This window comes from Lissotriton helveticus, chromosome 9 (genome assembly GCF_964261635.1).
Source record: "Lissotriton helveticus chromosome 9, aLisHel1.1, whole genome shotgun sequence".
NCBI lineage: Eukaryota > Metazoa > Chordata > Amphibia > Caudata > Salamandridae > Lissotriton > Lissotriton helveticus.
The window spans coordinates 181,127,469-181,151,062 of record NC_136070.1 but is presented as its reverse complement, the minus strand read 5'-3'; the positions used below and the strand labels follow the sequence as shown (position 1 = coordinate 181,151,062).

Sequence of the window (23,594 nt, the reverse complement as noted above, 5' to 3'; positions counted from 1 at the left end):
ATGGGGCAAGATTGTTTAAGATAGAGGCAATTTTGTCCTCGAAGCCTTGTGCCAGCGAATCACAAAGATCCTGAGAGGCCGGTATGATGTTTTTAATACAGGCTGGATGGGCTAGATCTTTCACAAGTCTGAAGAGAGCCTGTGATTTATTCGCCGCCGCCATCAATGAATCCTCTAAAAACCGACACTTAGCCCGCTTGATCTGAATTTTATAATTTGCCAGTGACTGCCTGTAGAGGACACGTTGGGGTTCCAAATATTGTCTCCTCCATGCCCTCTCAGCCTGTTTACACTGCAGCTTAAGCTGCCGGAGTTCTTCCGAATACCAAGGCATTGCCACGTGACTCCTAGCTCTGATGGTACGCATTGGAGCCAAGGAGTTGTACAGGGCACAAGGACACTGGGGGGCTGAGGCATGTCTCCATCTTCTTCCATCTCTCTGATGCGCAGTTCTTGTACTCGCAGGAGGAGGAGGACTAAGGGGTGGGGGCTGTGCTTGTCACCATCCCTTGTCAAACCTCTCAGCTTGTAGCTTAATGGCCATAGATAGAACTAACTGCACATGCTGTGCCCTTTCAGCTTGTCTGCTTTAGCAGCGCTAGAAGAGCACCTTTCCTCATTCTCGGAGCAGGCGTGGTTTTTGTGGTGATTTCAAGCGGAGGGAGATTAACTCAGAGTCTATCTTACAGACAGAAATAATGACCGAGAAGACTTTTGTAGGTGGTTAGTAGGCTACTGCAAATTTCTGTATTTTACCACCCATTTATGTAGTGTTTGGGACTCTGGTCTCACTTAATAGGGAGACACAGGGCTTGCAGTTGGAGTGTGTTCCTTGTAATTGACTCAAACACAAATCCATGTTTACTGGGGCACATGGTCTCTCCCATCGCCTGCTTGATTAGAATGATAAGTAATTTGTAGTATTTAACTTTGTTAGTAGGCTGGCTCCAGAAAGCGCCTCCAGATGGTTTTGGAGTACTGTGTTTTAAAGCAAGGACATGAAAAAAGTTTTGGAACCCTATGGACTGCATGTTTGAAACAAGGCGCCAAAATAGCATGTAACAGTGATAGACCGTTGGAAGGTTTGAGAGAGCATTTGAATGATGAAAGAAAAGGCTGTTTTACTTTATCCTACTTAAATATACACTTTTTGCAAATTTTGGAATCTGTATGTATGTCCTGCCGCCTAACAAACTTATTTTTGCCCCAAAGTGTTGAGTTTGGTAGTGGGGAGCTTTTCTTACCCTTTAGATACTATAAACATGCCCTGTTGTTGTTGATGCTTCACAATGTCCGCAGCTGCTTGTGCAGATCTGTGGAGTCTCAAGAGAAGGTAAGGAGGATTTTCTTATGCATGTCACTATATGACCTGGTGTCAGGAAAAACTGGTTTTAGAGGCTTGCTCAGCAGCGTAGGAAGCTGTGCACTAGTAATAAAGTCCCCCAATTCAGTCATGTTTGTTGGATGACTTTCACCACTGTGAATGTATTTATCCAGGTGGGCATATTACCATCTCGCAGCCATTTTGATTTGAGTAAAATACACTCTACACACAGATGTGAACCAAAAAATTGTTTGCTGTTTTGCTGTCACCCAAAAATACATAGTTATGTTCACCACAGCACAGAATGCATCTAGGTTAAGCTGAGTGCCTTTTGCAGCTAGTAGTATTAGAACATGCTCAAAAAGTAACTGCACAGCTGTGCAATATCTACACACAACATGCCATCCATCAAAGTAATGAATCATTGGCAACCAAATGGCCACTTCGCTCCTTGCAATCAGAGGAGGAACTTCTCAGCAAAGCAGTGTGGTCCGAAGTCTCAATTCAAAGGTTAAGTAAGAAAAGACATTTCTTCACATGCAGCAAGATTGAAAGACATTGGATTATGGTTTCTGTTACCATTACCACACTCTGGTAGTAAGTGATACAAATCCATTGCCTCATGTTAGTTGAGTATGTAGTACTTGATTATAAGTATTACCCTTGCATTATAGATTCGTTTACCATTGTGTTCCAGAACACTTTATTATTTTTCGTATCTATTTGACCTTATGTTATTTGAGGAAGGGACTCCGCTCTGCTGTCAGGTACTCAATTGATAAGTTGCCTTAATTGTATTATTGTGCATAACAGGGATAGGATAGCTGTTAGGTTATGTTTTAGTTATCAGTGTAAAACTCTGTGAATAAAGTTCAGCTTCAAATTCCTGTCCTCAAGTTTGAAAAGCTAAATTGGGCAGGTCAGTGAAGAGAGCTAGTTTTCAACAAAATGCATACCAAATACAGTTATACTGACTTAGAGGTTCATCTTCATGCTGGCATTCTTGGTCTCTGAGCCAATATTACAGCGGTGTGGTTCAGAATGATTTGATGCTTGTCGATTGTTCAGTGAATGATAGTGATAAGCACCTTGTCAATCGGGAGTTGAATAACGTCATTGAGATCGTGAAAAGACTGGCATGTGGAAGCATCTGACATATTGCTATTGCAACAAGAACCCTGGGAGGCATTCCCAGTTATCAGCCAATGAGGGGAAAGTTGCTGTTGGCGTCCACCGACCAGGAGATATCCATTGATAACAAATATGTTTTGGTTGTGTTCCTCTTCCCCGTGCACCTGCTCTACCTCCTACCTTTTAATGCTTCATAAGGTAAGAAAATAATGTATTTTTCCATGCAGCATTATTCTGTTGGGCCAGTCCTTCATAGCGTACATGAGTGCAACATCAAAGCACTACACTTTACTGGACAATTCTCCTCATTTTTTGGCGTAGGGGACATGGGAAACATGTATTACAAGAGGAGAAATAGAGTCTGATTCACAAAGAGTTGTCTGAGTAGTTGTGTCGTACTCCGATTTAGGGTGACTTACTCCTGAATTTTCAAGTGTGTGAGAAATCTGTACTTGCCAGGACCATGAAGGAAAGGTAACTAGGCCTACACCACTCTAAAACTGAAATCTATTGAGAGGGAGGCCAAACTAGTTGAGAGAAACCCCACCTTCTTCGCATACAATGATACATTTAGGAATATCATTCCATGATTATCTCCTATGTCATCAAGTCTCTTTAGTAGTTGAAAATACCATCCTCTATAAGATCGTGCTGATAAGGATCCTCGTCCTGGAGAATTTCGATTAACCAGGCCCTTGATGTGATTAGGTACCCCCATGGCAGAGACTGCAAAACTACAGTCTATAAGATTAAGCTTTCAGATGCTGCCTCAACTTAAAGAAATCTATTCATTTCTCACCAACCCGTGAAGACCTTCATTGACTACCAATGACCCAGAAAGTAATATTCTGACTTCTCTGTACAGTTGTCAAATCTCAGAATTACCCAGGTCCCAAATATTTAAAGGAACTGTTCCAACCATACACAACTGATTGCACAAGCCTAATTAAGATACTTGAAATGGGATGGATCGAATGTTGAGCTCACAGCTCTGGGACGCACTCTGCCCAGATCTCGGGGCCCACTCAAAATTGAGGACCAAATCGCAAATAAATGGAAAATGTATCTTCAAAGAAGCAGAGCCACCCGTTAGCGACGCTCCTTGAGCTACCACTCTCCTGGCAAAGTTACCAGTGAAGAAGCTGGCATCTCAGTAACCATGATGTGATCATTCAAGAAGTACTCTTGAGTTCTCAGCAGAGCTACCAAGTGGCTTTTGTCACAAACAAGTGCTTTACAAAACATTTAGTAAGTATTTGTAGGTAGTAGCAAGGTCATGATCAATCCAGAGCATATATTTTTAAAGTACACAATGCGCTGTGAAACTGGAAGTAGGTGTGAAATCAATGCGTATTTGGTTGGGATTGCAACAATTAAATTAATTTCAATAATTAAATTAATTTCACCAAAATTACCAGTGAAATAACTAACAGATCCACCTAGAGAGCGACTTCTTTCACCTTAATAATAGTGTGTGTCAATTCAGACCAGAATGGAATAATCATTAGCTTCTCTCAATGGACTAATCATTCTGCACTACTCCTAAAGCAAGGGGGACTGTCAGAGGAGGGAGCTAGGAGGGGACTCTCGGGGTAAATAGAGTGAAATGCCCACTGTGACCGTGAATGCAACCATTTTCAGCAGTATATATCTTGAAGCTCAAGCTGGACAAGAGTGACATAATTGCAATGACTTTCATGTGCCAATTACCTTTGGAGTAAACCCTTCGCGATTGCTGCTCTGTGTTTTATTCATAAAATGTGATGTATAAGACTGGACAAGTTTGCTTTCTCTCATTGATGGGCAGCAAGAGTGCAGCAACTTCTCTGCAGCATCTTCGGAACTGTGGTAGAACTAGTAAAACACATTACAGATTTTGTGTAATATGTTTCGGAGCTTTAAGGTTTCCAGTTCCATGCACAAGCAGCTCCTTCAATCCAAGAATTTTCTTAGAATTTCGCAATTTCGTGTAGTCATTGGGTTATAATAAGTATAAAGGGGCTTGGATGAGCTACTCTCTCCTGGAATTGGGTAACTTGAGCTCTCTCATGTTTGTAGCACTTTATGGGTGGGGTCTTAAGGTCTGTAATTGCAAATGTGTGAGATGCATGGTGTGCTTTAGATATGTGAACTCTTCTAAAACTTAAGGTTCATTTTCCTCTCAATAGAGCACTAGCAGCTGTCATTGTTTGATAACTAATGATGCATTGTTGTTTTAGGGAGTAATGGCGCTGGATTCCCCACATACCGGCATTGTGAACTACAGGGAGGTGGCTCGCTACTACACAACAGATATTATAGAGGCTGGTGGGACTGTCTTAACTGAATTTGAAGTCAATGGAATTGAAATGGTGAAGGAAAGCCCTGCGGATAGCTTAGAAGGTAAGGAGGATTCTTGGATCTTTTTAAGATTATTCAGTAAAATGCAAGATCTGCCACTGTTCAATCTGAGGCAATACTTCAAAGTTTGCTACATCAGGGGTAATTTCATCAGGAGGGTAATTGTGTTGCAATATTTCAGGTAAGTACTATATATTTACATTTCTGATGGATACTTCAACCTGTAGATGTCCACATTTTGAGTATCCCAGGCAATCTTTCCATGTTGGTAGGGGTGCTGGCTCCATTTTGGTCCCTGAATGGAAAAGCACCTCCACTGGAGCTCTGACAGCGTTTCCTTTTTTCCACACCATCAGTGCGGTCCATCACAGATCTGCACCGTATATATATTTGGTGCTGGGGGTCCAAGCATGACAGGAGATTGGGAGTCAGGCCATCAAGCTTTTTATGGCCTCGGCATGGGATAGTTGACTGGCCAGAAAAAAGAATCACCCAAGGATGAAGTAGCTGAAGTCGCCATTATCTAAGTACTTCCGATATAAACACAAGAATAAGCGATGGCACAACTTTGAGCACTTCTAGGTTTTCAAAGATAAGTTGGCCAGACACTCCCTATGCCTCAAAACTCTTTTTGAAGCCAGAATTGGTTGTTATACCCCAAGAGGTGCTGCCACCTGTGGTTCCTCTGGACTCGATGCCGACCCTGGGACCATCGACGTCTGCGCCCCTCACACTCAGGCCTCCGCCCTGCCAGGCCTACCTGGAGTTTCCACCTCTGGGACAGACCCTGCGTTGTTTCTTAAAGCTATGTTTGAGGTGTTCTGTGGGGCAGTTATACCCTCTGCTGCGCCTTCAGGCCCCATGGGTCCTATGAACGGACCATTTGGGATGTTGCGGGTGAGTATTCCTTCATCTTCTTTTGCTCCCTTCTTGTCATTGCTACCCATTTTCTTGCCTTCGACTCTGATGCTGCCAACTTCTTCACCTCCAAGGCAGAGGTTGAATCCATCTCAGGTCTTAACTGGTCCAACAGGGTCTTCCCCATCTCTACCAGCGGCAGATCAGCCTTTGCTGGCACCCGTGCCAATGCTACTAGCACCAGTTCTGACTCATGAGATGCCGATACTGGCTGTAGCTCCTCCACCATTAATGGATCTACCAGACCCTGTGTGCCGATCCACAAAGTGTATGCTGAATTCTGTGGAAGAACAACATTTTTTCTTTGGAGGTATTCTGATATCTAAACGGCCAAAAGCAGGACACAGATGATGGGGATGGCCAGTATGTCTTCATGGTCCCTGATTTATGGGCCTTAAGAGAAGCCAGTGGTTAAGATCCCTCTCTAGAATTGTAATTACACTCTTCTCATAGGTCTCCTTCCACCAGAGTTCACGTCATATGATACCATAGCACAGAAGTCATTATGCGTTTTCGGATTTGACCCTGCTGTCTGTGGAAGTAAAATTAAACATCTTGACGGAAGGTCTATATCCCACTTCTCAGGGATCAGAACCGTTGGCACCCTTCGACATCACAGAACCAGTCATAACTGTGTGGGGAAAAGCAAACCTCAGCTCCTGTCATATGTTGATTAGTGGCCAGGTGATATATACTACCCCCAGACAATCTTGCTTTCCTATCAGTTCAACCCTCACCAGAAAGCCTGCTAGTACAAGCATCTTGCTCCTCGGCGTTCTCTCCTGGGAATGCTCCTTTGGACAAGGAGTCAGACAAAAATAGAACACTTCACAAAAAAGACATTTCCCAGCAGGCAATATGACCTTTAAGTGTCTTAATGACACCTGTTTAATGGGTTGCTACTTCCATGCTCTGTGGCATATGGCTCAAATGGTTATCCCAAACCTACTAGTGCTCCTGCAGGGACATTTTTTCTGAGCCTCTGCAGGATGGTAAAGCTGCGGCAAGACCGTTAATTCAGTCAGTCATCGACATGGCTTATTCAGTAGCATGTGCTATGGGCACATCCGTGGCTTTCAAGTGTCATGCCTGATCACGTAACTCTTTTGATCCATTAGGGCAGTTCGGAGAAAAGGCAGATTCGACCCTTGAGACAGTCAAGGACAGTAGAGCCACTGCTAAATTTCTATGACTCCAAACCCAGCAGCAAGAATTCAGACAATTCTGAAAAATTCTGCGTTTCGCAAGAGCTTTCTCATTCTGCTGCAGCGGGCAAGGCCAGCAGCAACAGAACGATTTGTTTAAACGGTACTGGGGTCATGGCAAGGATAGATACCGAGCCTTACCTTTCCCATACCTCTCGCCTCTCTTTCCTCAACATTGGAAGCAGCGCTAGTTCCCTATTTTCAGAGCACCTGGCACCTGTTTGAGAGTGGGTATCCGTCTTTTACCCAAGCTCCGGAAGCCATAATTTAAGACCAGCGGGCTTTGCAATTTGTGCAAAGAGGGTATTGTCTACCCTTCCAACATGTCTCTCCACCCATTCCCCCTCGTCTTCCATCCCTGTTGCAGACTAACTGTGCATCCTTCAGCAGGAGATAAACATCTTACTGCAGTAAAGAATTAACTGGTGCAGGTTATTACTTCCGGTGCCTTCTATTTCTGAAGAAAGATGGCAGCCTTCATCCAGTCCTAGAATGTATAGTTTTGAACTGGTTCCTGTGCAAAGAAAAGTTCAAAATGCTATCCCTGGATCAGGTGTTGCTATTGCTTCAAGCGGAAGACTCAATAATGTCCATCGGTTAGTAGGGAACATATTTTCACATACCGATTCTGTTATGGCACAAGAAGTCCCTACGCTTTATGGTGGGATCCATGCATTACCAGTTTGCCCATTTGCCTCCACGAGTCTTCTCAAAGTTGATGGCGGTGGTTGCCGCCCACCTCAGGAGATAAGGAATCGCAGCATTTCCATACAAGGTGAACTAAAGCTAGTACTCCAGAGTGTGTTGCAGCACCTGCAACACACAGTCGATTTGTAGAGTGCACTAGTCACTGGTGAGGGCATTCAGGTGCATGAGCAGGTGTGCAGGCATGTTGTCCCCGCAGAGTTATTCAAAGAGTCAGGTCCTCAGCTTCTTACGGAACTCAAGAAGTGAAGATATGGGTCTGGTGTGTTGTGGGAGGTCATTCCATGCTTTCGGTGGGACGAGCAACCTCCTGATCTGCTTTTGTGAATGTGGGGGGAGGGGTAGATGCGACTGAGATTGAGGCTGAGTGTAGATGTCTAGTAAGGTGTATGCAGTTGTTTAGGTATGCTAGTCCGGTGTTGTGCAGAACTTTATAGGTGTACGTGAGGAGTGTGGATTGGCTACATCTGTGGATGAGCAAACCGTGGAACTTCCTGAGGTGAGGTGAGATGTGGATGCGGCAGGGGAGGTTTAGTATAGGTCTTGCAGCGGCGTTCTATATTGTATGAATGCTGTGTAGTAATTGCTTGCCGATTCCAATATAGAGTGCATTGCCATAGTTGAGGCTACTTGTGATGAGTGCTTGTGTGACTGTTCATCTGGTGTTTTGTAGTAGCCATTTGAAGATCTTTTGTAGCATACATAGGATGTGGAAGTAGGCAACACTCACTGAGTTGACTTGTGCCGTCATCTTGAGTTTGTTATCCAGGATGATCCCCAGATCAGTGGGTGTTGGGTGTAGATCTATCAGGCACCAGGTTTTGTCCCATGGGGAGGTCTTGTTACCGAAGTCCAGTACTTCGTCTTATTGGAGTAGATCCATTCAGCTAACCATGACATGGAGTTGGGGAAGTTGGTGGTTGTTTGTCCGTCAGGGAGTGGAGTTGGGTGTCATCGGCGTAGGATATGATGGTGATGCCGTGGGATTGGATGATGTTGATGAATTGAGTCATCTACATGTTGACCAGGGTCAGGCTGAGAGACGATCCTTGGGGACTCAACACATCAAGTTCTTGGTCTCTCTGAAGGGAGGGGCCTGATTTTTTGTGTTCTTCCTGTGAGGAAGGAGTAGATCCTGCTGAGCGTAGGTCCATGATTGCTGATTTTGTGCAGCCTTGTGAGGTGTGTGCTGTGGGGGGACAGTGTCAAATGCCGCAGAGAGGTTGAAGATGAGGGCTGCTGTTTTTCCCTGGTCCATGATGGTGCTGATGTTGTCGGTAGCTGCAGCGAGGGTTGTTTGGTGCGGTGGGTTTTTATGAAACCTGATTGAGTGTATTCTGGTAGGTTGTGCTGTTCAAGGTGGCATGTAAGTTGCATGTTGATGGCCTTCTCTATCACGTTGGCTGGGATAGGGAGAAGGAAGATTGGGTGGAAGTTGCTTCTTTGATTCCTTTCAGCCTATGGCTTCTTGTGAAGAACGTTGACCTCTGCATGCTTCGAGTCCTCAGAGAATGTGATGGAGGTATTGATGTGGGTGAGGACGGTATTGATTGGTTATGCTCCCAGTTGTGGATGTGGTTGGGACATGACTCTGTTAGGGCCCCTGAGTGGATGGTTTGCATGATCTTGTCTGTATCTTCTCTTGTGAGTGTTCCTTTGTTCAGATGGCCATTTTGGAAGGTGATTGGAAGGTTAGGGATACGATCTGTGGGGACTGTTGGTTTTTAAAGGAACCCTGCCCCTTATATTATTTTTGGTAATTTTCTTCAGGACAGGGGACTAAGTCTCCGAGTACTATAATGTCTGCCAGTAAACTGTTTCTCATGTTGCTGGCAGCCAAACGGAGCACTAGCTCCTGCAGGAGTTGGGACTCCAGCAGGAGTGAGTTGACTCAAGGGAAATAAAGTACCCTGGACCATTCAGAATGCTTTATCTTTTTTTAATTGGGTTCGAGGTACTCTTGCGAGAGTCCATCAAATCCAACTCTCCAGATATCCAAATATTTTTCAAACTTAATTTCTCAAAAACTACAAAACCGATTATACAAAATCACAAAAAGCACTAACTACATACCATGAGCTAGCTTCCTGCTAAATTTTGTGTAATTCCGTTAAGCAGTTTTTGCTGTGGGCCTACCTAAAGAAGTCTATGGAATATGCATGGGGATTTAGCTTTTTGGGACCCCCCCCTTTTTTCCTCAGTCCCAACTTGACAGATCACTTCAAAAGGTTTCATGCACAAAATAGGCACCAAAATGCACTTGTATGGAAAATTTCGTGGAGTTTCGTCAAACAGTGCCAAGTTTATACTATGTCAGTGAGCACCTTTCAATGAAGGCAGACGAAGGCCCAGAGTATTTAGAAAAAAGTGTTCTTCACCAACAGATATACTGTACTTTTCCACTAAGCCAAATAACAGATTATGTCAGACACCAGGGTCAACAAATTTAAGTTAAGACTAGCAAGTAGCTGTGACCCAGTGGAATGCTAGGCTTCTACACATCACTGATTAAATTGCAGATTGGAAAACGATTCTAAGAATATTTCTGTATATGTATGTACTGATAAAGGTTGTGTGAACCATCTCGATTTCCATCGAAAAACGCGTCAACAGATTTGCCTTATTTTACTGTATATGAATTTATTTTAACACCTTGGCTGCGGGGGTTATTCCCCCGCTGTGCTGGGGGGCGCACAGCGCCCCGGTGCTGATGACGAGCTCAGCTCGTCATCAGCCACGGTGCTCGTGTGCTGATGACGAGCTTAGCTCCTCACGGCCACACCCGTTTCCTTAGAACGCTCAGCACAGCGGGGGAATTATCCCCGCGTGTGAGCGTTCTAACGGCCATGACGAGCTCAGCTCGTCATCAGCACACGAGTACCGTGGCTGATGACGAGCTGAGCTCGTCATCAGCATGGGAGGGGGTTAATGAACCGTAAACGTTGGAAAATTATTTGTGTTCGATGACCATATGTTTTGATTATGTCTTTTTAAACATATGTATGTGATTTTTAATAGGATTATAGAATATATTTTCGATACAACAATAAATGAACATTTTGAGTAAACCTAGTGGGACAGAGACTACTTATATACATTTTTCAATTTTACATTGTTTTATTCCTTCATATTAGTGCTCATTATGGCCCACGTGTGTACCTAATATTGATGTTTGAATGTGAGAATTGTGGATTCCCTAAGGATAGTAAGTCCAAAAAGGAAATTAGTTGTTATGCATGGGACTAGTGCCAGTAGTCCAGGGCAGTCTGGATTTGCCTTTGTCTCTCAAAGGGGCCCCTCTGTCTGGTGCAACCGGTCTTTGGTCTGGGATGAGTTGTAAATTTCCAGAAAGATTGCCACAGATATTACGCTTTTGGTTGTGCGACTCCTGTTGTCGCAGACTCTGGTCTCCACTGTGATCTTTGTTGTAAGTGGGATCAGAACTTAGGTTTTGGTGCCAGGGGTGCACCTTAAAGCCTAGATTTGGGAGTGTTGGGAGTGTGGGTGCAAGTGATCAATGGTGTACTAGCCCCAGGGGCTAATCCGCCCCTTAGGGGACCACATCTGGGGGTGTGCATCACCTTTTCTTCCAAGGATCCTCCATTCTGCCACTTTTAAAAATAGCAGAACCCTTTCTCAGCTGTACAGACCACCTAGCCCACCGTAGAGGTGTGGCTAGCCTTCTGGGGTGTACACCTCCCGAATACCTAATTATCTCATCTGCCAAGGTACAAATATGTCTGGGGAAGGTTGTTTCCTCATTTGGAAGGCAGCCTGGTGATGAAGGCTTTGAAGCTCACCGTCTTGATGTGCCACTTCACTAGCTATCCTGTCAGGGTGGGATGGGGTCACCTCCTTCCCATCCCAGCCATTGTTTCTGACTCCTTAGAGTTCACACCTCCTGACAAGGGTCAGATTGCTGTCTTGGCAGCAGTAGCTGCGGGCTGCTGATAGAGCGCGGGCTCACCTGCTCGTTTTACCATACTCACCTGGGCCCATAAATATACACACTTTGAACAGGTAAACCCTTGCTAAATCAGGATTTTAATAAACCTTGTAGGACTTATACCTATACCATTGACTTACCAATCGTTGTTACTGGTACCTAGAGTCCTAAGGGATCAAGGGAGTTAGAATAATAGGTAGAAACAACATTTGCATTCATAAAATAACCACAAACTCGGGAAAGATTTAAACACTTTTATCTATGTAAATTATTAAATGTCAGTGTCCATACAAGTTCAATTAAAGTCTTTTCAATTAGCAAAATAATAATTAAAGCAAGATGATGCGAAACTATTACGAGACTTTCTTTAAGCATTGAAACATAGGGATGGCAAGAAAAAAGGGGAAACAGTACAATGACATATCCACACAGATTATATTTACCTAGAATGGTGTGAAAAACAACTCTGGTCACTGGCTGGGATAAAGGGCAGGATTCTTGATAGTTCAGGTGTAGCAGGACTGGACCGGTGCAGACCAGAACCAAGACAGGTACGGACCTGATTAAATCAGGACAGGACCAACTCAGGTCAGGACCATTACCCTCAGCTAAAGTGCAACGCCAGCGTCAGACCCCGATTGGGTTATCGAATTTTCTTCCCAGAACCCCGATTGGGTTATTGATTCTTCTCCGTCAGAACCCTGATTGGGTTATCGATTCTTCTGACAGAGTGCTCCGCCAGCACCTCTGCTCTTGATCGCCTATTGAGTGTGTTGGGTCAGTGACAGGTCAGCTATTCGGACAAGTCACACAAACTAACTAGCTAAGCCTACCTTAGATATACCATTGTCCAGGGCAATGTACCACCCCCAATGTTGCAAGTTCATGTATTCCCTCAATTTGATTGGTCAAAAGCGAGGAGAGGTCATCACACCATACCAGTTATGAGATAATTTCATTCAAATATTTAAATCAATGTTCCCTCCCATAATTTTATTTTCCCATGCACTTTTATTCCACCCGACAATGGATGTTTCAATAACAAATACAATGTGTACATTTTGGTACAGTTGGACTTCCTTTTGAGAGGTCGAAGGGTGAGGTTCTCATAGTTTTCACAAGCAAGTCTGTTACTGGCACCAGTTCAGTGCCATGACTTGAGGACTCTTGATTTCTTCTACGCAGACACAGTTCTTTTCAATATGGAGTACAGCGAGGTAACATCAGGCCCAAATACGAACTAGTAGCAAAGTTAAAGAGAAACAGTTTTAGAACAAGGAATAAATGAATGCACTATATACCACTTAGCTCTACTCTATTCCCCTTACTTTATTTTAACTATTATTATTATTATATTATATTTATAGAGCGCGCAGCTACCCGGAGGTTTCCCGGCGCTAAGGACAGGTTGAGGGAGGGCACATTAGAGAGACTTTGGGCCTGGAAAGGATAGCCTATTGATTAAAACAGCCATGTTTTTAAATTCATACGGAATTTGAGGTAACAGGGTTCTGTACGAAGGTGGAGGGGGAGAGCATTCCAGAGGGAGGGCGCTAAATCGGAGAAAGAGCGTCCACCCATTCTTGCTCGATTAATCCTGGGTACCTGAAACTTATACTGGTTTGAGGAACGGAGGACCCGTGAAGGGCAGTATTGGTGAATTAGGGTGGTGCCTTGCCTGATTTGATTCTGTGCATATAGCACATGGCTTTGAATTTAGTGCGGCTTTCAATTCGGAGCCAGTGAAGGTTGCGTAAAGAGGTGGAAGTGGAGGATTTGTTAGGCAGTTTGCAAAGTAGCCTAACCGCTACGTTTTGTACCGTCTGAAGTTTCCTCGTTACTGCCTTACAGGCTCCGAAGTACAAGATGTTGCCGTAGTCCAATCTAGATGTTATTAGAGCCTGGACTACGGTTTTTTGTGCGTCCTGAGGGAGCATCCATATAATCTTCCTGAGCCACTTAAGGATAGTGAAACAGGTAGCAGTGACTCTTAACCGCTTGTTGTTTCATGGACATTTGATCATCAAAGAGGACGCCAAGGTTGCGAGCAGTTTTGGAGGGGGGGGTAGAGGCCACATCTGAGACGGCCAATGGTGAGGACCCCACAGGGCTGCATTTTTACCAAAAAGAAGAAGTTCAGTCTTTTCCCCCATTGAGTTTAAGTTTATTTTCATGCATCCATTTGGCAATGTTGTTGAGTCCGGAGCAAGGGGAGGACGGGTTAGAGTGTGCATTGGCGGAAAGTGAGTAGCTCAGCTGGGTGTCAGCAGCGTATGAGTAAATAGTCAACCCAGCTTGTTCCGCAATGGTGGCCAGGGGGCTAATGTACAGATTAAACAGTAGGGGGCTCAGGATCGAGCCTTGGGGAACACCAAACTGAGAGTTATGTTTTTTTGAAGTAGAGGTGGAAGAAAAGACTTGAAAAGTTCTATCATTGAGGAAGCTTTCGAGCCATTTAAGAGCAGGCCCAGAGATGCCGCAAACTTGCAGGGTGTTGAGGAGGATGGTGTGGGAAACCGTGTCAAACGCGGCACTGAGGTAGAGTAAGATGAGTGCCACGGTTTCCCCATTGTCAACCTGCCGGCGTATGGTCTCAGAGACACCTAGGAGTGTCGATTATGTCGAGAATCCTGCCCTGAAACCTTACTGAGAATTGTGAAGGAGGTTCCATGATTCAGTATATTTAGTGAGTTGTGTGATGTGTTTTTCAAAAATTTTGGAAAAGACCGGGAGGAGCGAGATCGGGCGAAAATTGGAGGGGTTTTCTGGATCAGCGTTAGCTTTCTTCAGCAAGGGTACTATCATAGCATGTTTCCATGCTTTGGGAACCTTAGCTTCCCTTAGGGAGATGTTTAGGAGCTCCAAAATGAGAGTGAGGGTGGGAGTGTCCAAGGTTAGTAGAACTTGTGGGGGAAAAGGATCCATGGGAGAACCTGATTTTATATTACTAATGATCTCACGTAATGTGGACATGTTGAGAGGGTCCCAGGTTACTAAATGCTGAGAGATGTTGCTATAAATTTGGTCCTGTAAGGCATAATCAGTGTGGGTAACCGATTTAGGAAGTTCAAGTGTTATGGGAGGAGGGGTTGGGTCCTCGAAGCCAGCATAGATGTTGTTAATTTTGTTAATGAAGAATTCTGCTAAAACGTTGCATTGTGTAGAGTCCAAAAATAGGGCTCTGGGTTGACAAGTAGCGCCAGAAAGTTCTTGCATGGCTTTAAAAAGTGCTTTGGGACGATTTTGTGCGGTCAGAATAGTTGAGTTGATGTATTCAGCCCTGGCCGTTTTGCAGCGTGCAGGATATTTAGTTAGGGCAGATTTATACAGTAGCTTAATACAGGGATCATAATGAGCACGCCATTGTCGCTCTAAGTTTTTACATGCGGTTTTTTCCAGTTTAATTGATTCAGTAAACCACGGGGCGGGTGGGTGATGCAAATTATACTTTTTCTTTCTTTGGGGAAGGCATGCATTGACAGCGGAGCTAAGCCAGTTATGAATGACTGCTTCCTCCTCCATGTTCGCTAAAGTGGTGAGGGGCCTAGTATTGTCAAGACATGCGTTAAATTGATTAGTGTCTAGTTTTTTCCAGTTTCTCGTCACCCTGGGTTCTGTGGGGAGTACTTGAGTAGTGGAAGACCGATGAATAATTATGGAAAATTCCACCAAGTAATGATCTGACCAGGGGATAGGTAAATGTGGCTTGCATGTAATAGTGTCGAGATTGGAAAAAATGTGATCGAGTAGGTTTCCTGCTTTGTCAGTTGGGCCAGAATTACATAGAGTAAGATTCAGTGCTGGTAAGTCTGATATAAGACTGGTTCTGTTGTGACAGGAGATATCATTAAAGTGGATGTTGAGGTCTCCTACAATCAGGAAGTTGGTGGAATCCAACAGAAGGGGGGCAATAAGCTCAGGGAAGGAGGCAGCCCATAAGCTAGCTGTACCCGGGGCACGATAGATAAGAGCATTAGATAGGGTAAAGTTGGGGGACAGCAAGAGCTTAAAAGACCCAGCTTCACAGTTTTGTATGTCAAGATCTACCCACTTACAAGTATAGGTGTTTTGAAAAATAATTGCAATCCCGCCTCCCTCTTTATTCAATCTGTTTTTGCTGATGTAAGTGTAGTTGGCGGGAAGGCCCGCTGCTATATCTGGGCCAGAGCTGTTGTTAAGCCAGGTCTCAGTAAGAAATAGAGCGGCTGGTTGGGACGTAGTGAGTAGGTCAAAGACATCACTTTTGTGCTTTGGTAATGATCTGCAATTCAAACTAATAAAAGTAAGTTCATGCTGGGGTTCTGTAAATTCGTGTATGAGCGGTGATGGCGGGAAATCAGAGGTCGCCTTGTTTAATGTGGAGGGTATGGATAAGAGGTTTAGGTTACAACTTGCGCATGTGGAGGGAGTATGCTGACAGCTAAGAGACGTGGCCCGAGAGCACTGCATAGAGTTACAGGCAATAAGGGCATCTCTGGAATAGATGCGCAGTTCAGTAGAGTTTAAGGCAGAGATACTAGCCCCTAGCCCCTAGCCCCGTCCGGTCGCGGACGGGCGCAGACGGACAGGACTTAGGCTTGACTTCGGCGCGACAGCGGCGCGATCACTGCGCGCGTCCGCTGCGCGGCCGGGGACACATACGTTTAAATAGGTAAAGGGGAAGTCAGCTGCTGATCGCTGATTGGTTGCTGGGCAGGAAGTCGTAATCACTTCCTCCGTGGGCTGTTTACCGTCCCTCCACACAAACCAAACTTTTGGCGGTGGACCGGGGACACGAACACGATGCAAAATGAACACTAAGGTGAGTGCGACGATATTTTAAAACAATCTTAATCACAGTGAAGATTCACAATGAAGAGTGGTAGAATTAAAAACAGAGTAGCAGAGCCTTTACCAAGCGCTCTGAAGTATGTAAGTCTCCTAACCGGTTCCTACGCTCAGCGAGTCAACAGAGCGACTGTGGGATGAAGTTTTAAGCCTGCGGGGAGTCCGCTGCTGATCGCTGATTGGTTGCTGGGCAGGAAGTCGTAATACTTCCTCCGTGGGCTGTTCACCGTCCCTCCACACAAACCAAACTTTTGGCGGTGGACCGGGGGCACGAACACGAAACAAAATGAACAATATGGTGAGTGCGGCGATATTTTAAAACAATCTTAATCACAGTGAAGATTCACAATGAAGAGTGGTAGAATTAAAAACAGAGTAGCAGAGCCTTTACCAAGCGCTCTGAAGTATGTAAGTCTCCTACCCGGTTCCTACGCTCAGCAAGGACTATAGCATTAATGGCAGAATGAACAAGGTTTAGTACAAGCGGCAGCATAAGCATTATCATGTGAAACATAGAGCAGCCATTTTTTATTCTAGTGAGCAGAAGCAAAGTTTTCCCACCAAAGCAGAGAGTACGTCATGTCAGGTGAGTGTGACAGACACATGCATAGTGAAATTCCCGCATTACGGCGGCCATCTTAATGCACTCGGGTTACTGTTAGTAAAAGTAAATTTAAAAGCTTCCCCAGGTTACTAGAAATGTCGTGTGGTGCATTAGTAATAAGACAAAACATTTTGGTTATTATGTTATCTATTATTTGAGAGGGTTGAATCCGAGCAAGTCTCTTTTCTTGCGAAACCTTGCTCCATCACTACCAGCGAAAGCACACCAGGCTCTGGTGGGGCAATGAAGTAATCTATTGGGCAACTTCTAAGGTACCCTCCTGAGTGCATGCCACGCCGACCTTGACACGAGAATCATGTCAGGGGTGATAAGGCACGTTGTTTGATACCAAACCTGATTTATTTTCGGAGATACCATAATAGAGTTATCGACAAATAGTTTGCCTGGGTGCCAGCCCATGTTATCCTACGGACCGCTGATAACTCCTAGTAGCTTTTAATGGAACATCCACTAGAGGGACATATACGCTTGCAGTTATCTGTCTACACATTTAATATAATGCACTCTGACTCCTGGGCTCAGCAGGCCTTCCTTAGGGGTGACTGGCATATTTTAAAAATAGTGCCCTGACCATGCCATACATGGTGAGAGTCAAAGTCGAGTTCAATCAATTTTGCACTACTCGTGCAGTCTGCGATGGTAGGACTGCTGTCACCAGCTTACTTGGGTTTTTCAGGGTGGTACAAACAGTGCTTCAAGCCCTGGTGACCCCTTTAACACCCATGTCCTGGGTACCACTGATACTACATACTAGAGACTTATCGGGAGATTAAGTTCTTTCCAATTGGGGTTGCCAATTCACATGCATCAGTTTTGAGAAAGCACTGGCACTGGCACTGGAGCCTGGGCAGCAGGCTCCAGTTCACTTTCTGAGTGGTAACCATCAGCATTGGAGCAAGAACTGGGGGGGCGGTTGACCATACAAAAAGAGCACTTTCCTACATTCACATACATTACTTGACCTAAGAAAAATTGATTCTTTTAAATTAATGATTTTAAACAAATGTTTAAATAACAAAAAAAGTCAGTGCCTATTATATGTATATATGTGTGTGTATGTATATGTCTGTATATATGAGTGATACTATCTCTAACATGTGTGATCTGAGTGGCTGTGTCACTGTATCAGTGTGTGAGTGCCTGTATGGGTGTGTGAGTGCCTGTATGGGTGTGTGAGTGCATGCATGAGTGACTGTTTGGGTGAATGAGTGGATTTCTGACTAAGGTTTTAAGTGTGAGAGTGGTTGTGTCAGTGGTTGTATGGGTGTGTGAGTGGTTTTGTGGGTGTCTGAATGGCTGTATGGGTGTCTGAATGGCTGTATGGGTGTGTAAGGGGCTGTATGGGTGTATAAGTATGTATCTGATTAGTTGTGTGGGTGTGTGAGTGACTATGTTGGTGAGTGAGTGAGTGCGTGTGTCAGTGGCTGTATGGGTCAGTGAGTGGCTGTTTGAGTGAGTGTTTAGTTAAGTGAGTTGGTGTTGGTGTTTGAATGGTTGTTTTGGAGAGTGAGTGTCTGTGTGAATGACTGAGTGAGTGAGCAGATATGGGAGTGAATGTATTGATGCATGAATGGGTATGTAAGTGGTTATGGGAGTGCTTGTATAGATGAGTGAGTGGCTGTGTTAAGAGACTGTATGGGTGAGTGTATGGTTGTGTGAGTGGCTGTATGAGTGAGTGGGGGTGTTTGAGTGGCTCTATGGAGGAGTGAGTGGATATGTGAGTACCTATATGGGTCTGTGAATGGATATGTGAGTGGTTGTGTGGGTGGGCTTACGAGAGATTGTTTGGGGATGTGAGTGGGTGTCAGAGTGGTTCTGTGGATGATGTTATCAGTGATATTGCTGACCATGTCATGAGTGATATAGGTGATATAGGTGAGGTCATATGCCATGCATTGCAGGGGCGTAGATTTGAGTTATCTCAGGTAACTAGAACTGCTGAATTTCTGTGGTTTTGTACGAGTGAAATCTAAGCCGATCTATAATGTCCCTGTAACCTTTGGGTTTTTTTCAGTGAATTTCTATGGTTTTTACAATTCTGTATCCTAACTATAATGTTCCTGTAACCTTTTGTTTTTTTTAAAGTGGATTTCTAGGGTTTAACTACTAGGTGCATTTGCAGAGTGGTGGAGAAAGGGGGTGGGCCTCAGATTACCTCTCAGCTATCCCGCTGTGTGAGACTTACTGGAGATTCATGAGGGGTTGTTGGTCCCCAAGGGCCCTCAGGAGTCCAGGGGAATTCATCCCCCAACCAGTAGTACTCCAGGAGGCGCGCTTGTAAAGTGGTGAAGAAAGGGGGCGGGTGCTCCGACGACCTCTCAGCAATCCCGCTGTGTGAGACTTACTGGTCATAACAGGAGGGTTGTGCTGCATGGCCCGCCCCAATTTACTTTTTTAATGTGGCCCTGGGAAGTGGTGGTTCCCTGGGCCGGGAGAGATTCAAGAGGCCCCCCCTTTGACAACTCATAAGCCCTGGGGAGGTTGTGGGTATTTATATGTCCTAGGAGGGGGGCCATGCGCCCCCCCCTTTAAGTGCCTAATGCCCTCGGGACCTGGCCCACCCGGGGGCCTATTGGTAAAGAAGCAATGGAGTCCGCTCTTCTTCTTCTTCTTCTTCTTCTTTTTTTCCCCAGTGGGAGCTATGGCTCAAGCATGGCTACTGCCAAATTTATACTTTGAAGACTTTTTTTCCCCTGGAGGGTTCCCTCTGGAACCTCCGCAAGAGGCCTGGGGGTCGAGGTATTCATACACCGCCGCCTTCACTTTTCTTTTTTTTATGTTTTGTTTTTTTTAATGTTTTTTGTGGGACTTGGGTCAAACAGAGCCCCAAGATGGCTGCCAACACTTCCTGGTTTGAAGTGTTGGGAGTCAATCAGATTTCTGGACAAATGTCGGGAGGGTTTGCAGAGCCTTCGCGTCCCTATACATACAAATTTGGATTTTCCTTCATATTTCAAAAACTAGCAGGTCTGGGCTGTAGTCATGTCTACAATCTCTGTGGTAATCCGCTTGATGGATTACCACAAAACGTCAGAGACAGCAGCTGGAGGGAGCATCATACTAGTTTTTCAAATTTTTAATTCATCAAATGATGCCAAACATATTGGCAAATAAAAAAAAGTATGTGTGTGTGTGTACGTGTGTGTGTACGTGTGTGTGTGTGTGTGTGTGTACATGTGTGTGTACATGTGTGTACATAAACACACTGGCCCTTGGGAGGTGGAGGTCCCCGGGCCTTTAGATATTCTTGTAGGGGGGGCTGTGCATCCCCCTCCTACTTATTTACACATGCCCTCTGGACCTGGCTCACCTGGGAGCCTATATTAAACTAAGTGCAGAAGCCCGCACTTAAAAAAAATAAAATAATAATAATAATAATTTCGGCTGGAGTTGCGGATATAAAAATACCGAGGGGGTTGCGGTCTTTTTACCTTGCCCCCTTTTCTTTTTTGTACGTTATTTCTTGAGTCACAAGATGGATGCCAACACTTCCTGGTTTGAAGTGTGGGCAGCCAATCAGATGTCGGCATGGGATTAAGAGGGTTCGCGGATCCACCTCATCCCAATATATACAACAGGGAATTTCTTAAAATTTTTCAGCAACTACTGAACAAATTTACACCAAATCACAAAAAGGCACATCCCTGAACCAACATCTACCTTCCTGCCAAATTTGGTGTAATTCAGTCCAGTGTGTGTGTGTGTGTGTGTGTGTGTGTGTGTGTGTGTGTGTGTGTGTGTGTGTGTGTGTGTGTGTGTGTGTGTGTGTGTGTGTGTGTGTGTGTGTGTGTGTGTGTGTGTGTGTGTGTGTGTGTGTGTGTGTGTGTGTGTGTGTGTGTGTGTGTGTGTGTGTGTGTGTGTGTGTGTGTGTGTGTGTGTGTGTGTGTGTGTGTGTGTGTGTGTGTGTGTGTGTGTGTGTGTGTGTGTGTGTGTGTGTGTGTGTGTGTGTGTGTGTGTGTGTGTGTGTGTGTGTGTGTGTGTGTGTGTGTGATGACATATATATATATATTTTTAATCAATAAGATTAAGAGCTATAAATATATATTTATGGGGTTATAATAATTGTGAAGTAGAGTTGTAAAGGCATGCAATATAAAAGTACTATCAATGTAATAACACTCCCGATGTGAAAAAAACACTATGTAATGACTCTAAAGGTAGTGGTCTGTGATGTAACAATGGACAATCAATTGGAAGGTTGATAGGGGTGTGTTGATATCATCTACTTGTACATGCAAGACATGGTTTTCTTTTCAAAAAGGAAAATAGCAGCTGAAACATTTAATGTATTTAGTTTTTAGTGGGAGATATGAAGCAAGTTCATATTAGGGTGTCTTATAAATAAATTGTACCCAATTACTAAGTGCACGAAAGAATGCAGTTATTTATACATAAACACTAGAGGCCACCGTTTCCTTCCACCAGCTATGGTGAAGATTGTTTTGAACTATAGGTTATAGGCTACCCTTCAATATTCTGTGTTTCTTATGTTTCAGGGATGAAATATCCAGTTATGGTTCGAAACTCAAAGGTAAATGAAAACAAATGTTTTCTATTCTTTCTCAAACCAGATATGGTAAGACAATATTGTATGTGTATTCTTGTTCATAAGGCCTTTGAAAAGTGATATCATTTTTATTGAGGACCGGGGATCAAACTAGGGCCCGCAGAAAAAGAAATCTGCTGAAGCACAAGCCACAGACATAGTGAGTTGGTTCAGAATAACCTGATTTAGCTACCCCTTGGAGTGAAAATGAATAAAAGGGTTGTTCATATTACAGAAATATCAGGGAACTTGTTGTGGCATATATATGCTTCTGAAAATAACACTATATGTCATCAAGGGAATCTTAGATGTGGAGGGTTGAATGTGTGGATTCTAGGAGGGTGGGTAGCTTGAAGAGGAGGAGATGACATGAACACTGTCCTGTGCCTGTTCTTTGTTGGAGAAATAAATACAACTTGATCTGACCTGGAGTGAAGTGTATCTTTGGATCATAACACTGACGAAAAGTGATCTTCACGTAGCTACCACCTCAACAAGGTTTCTAGATTTTAAGACCCTAAGGGGCATATTTATGAGAGCCTTGCATCATGCTTGCACAACACAATGTGTCACATGCATGATGCAAACCTCTAAGTCATATTTTCAAAGTCACGCAAAGCCACTTTGTGTGACTTTAAATGGCTTAAAAATATGGAGTAATGCAATGCAGCACAAATTGCTACCTTGTATTACTCTGAGCAAGGGAGACGTTCCATGGACGTTGCGGTGGGTGTTCCCACCCAACTTCCATGCATTTTTATGCTTTCCCAGATTTACCAAACCTGGTTAACCTAGGACTGCGGCAAAAAAATACACCTCCCCAGAAGAGGCGTAACAAGGAGAAATATCTTGAGTTCTCCTTGTTACTTTCTCTTTCTAAGTGTGCTGCATTCTGCAGCACACATAAAAGAGGAAAATGTTCTAAGGATTGTTTTTGTGCAGGAAGGTGCCCCTTCCTGGACAAAAACAATCCTGAATAGAATGCAGCCACCCTTGCACCATGGTGAAAGGGTGCCTGCGTTGGTGCTAGGCGGCCTACTGTGCTCAAGGGGAAAAGACAGTAGTGCACCATATGCCTTAAAGGCTGTTCATTCCTGCCCTTTCCCTGTGATGCAGGGCAGCAGATCAAGGTGACTTGCTACACTGCCCTGTGCCACAATCTTCATAAATATGGCAAAGTGTTTATTTTGTGCTTGGAATACTCTATCACAGTTGCGGTAATAAGGAGGAAAGAAATATCTCCAAGCGTACATGGCCTGCACAGTTTAGTGATATCAAGAAATTAATGGCTGAGGGCTAGCTTTGAAACTTCGAGTTAACATTTAAGTGCGAGTTGGCACAATATCTAATTTTCTGACTCGCGTTCCTCCCGGCGTATATCTGTAGCATAGAACACAGAGAGCGTCTCACTAGTCTGACCTCATCACGCTGCAGTAAGTTGCCAATGGTAAAGGGCAACTTTGTGAAGTGTAAGCACCAGAATGTGTGGTTCCGAACCTTTGCGAGTCTTCCTACACTGACAGAGCATGTTCCGGATAATGTATACTTGTGCCAGACACAGGGGTGCATTCCAGGAACAGTGAGTTCATGGAACTCTACATTATCAAGGTATTTCCAATTAACATTTGTTTTTAGTTTTGCCAATATACTGTCTCCTCTTCGGGCATTTTTAAAGGCAAGGTGGATGCTACCAGTGTACATATATAACTATAAAGTACAAAAAGAATCTATTTTGAACAGGCAAAGGAAAATAATGGCATGCATATATTTATGGTTACTGGATTTACTTATGCGAAGCACCTCCAAATCTAGAGTGACTGCAGTAATTATTGCACACAGCAGTAAGGCAATTTGTTGTTTGACCTTATTTGAAATTAATATTTACATTTTATTATGTTGGTTGTTTTAGTTAGTTATTCTGTAAGTTACAGTTGCGCTTCGAAACAGAAACATTGCAGCTGTAAGTATGGCCTCACCCCCTCAATTTCTCTAGGAAGCTGTGGACCGTATCTTGCCATGCAAAACAT

The 23,594-nt window shown here is 44.2% G+C and overlaps 1 protein-coding gene across 1 annotated transcript in view; it reads left to right on the top strand.

Annotated features, from left to right (window-relative positions):
* The window catches only part of L2HGDH (L-2-hydroxyglutarate dehydrogenase), a 174,779-nt gene that overhangs the window by 51,613 nt on the left and 99,572 nt on the right, over positions 1-23,594 (top strand). Inside the window, exons 5-6 of the mRNA XM_078659716.1 lie at positions 4,675-4,837; positions 21,518-21,552. Of these exons, the coding sequence (XP_078515842.1) occupies positions 4,675-4,837; positions 21,518-21,552 (198 nt within the window). The remainder of the gene's footprint in view (positions 1-4,674; positions 4,838-21,517; positions 21,553-23,594) is intronic.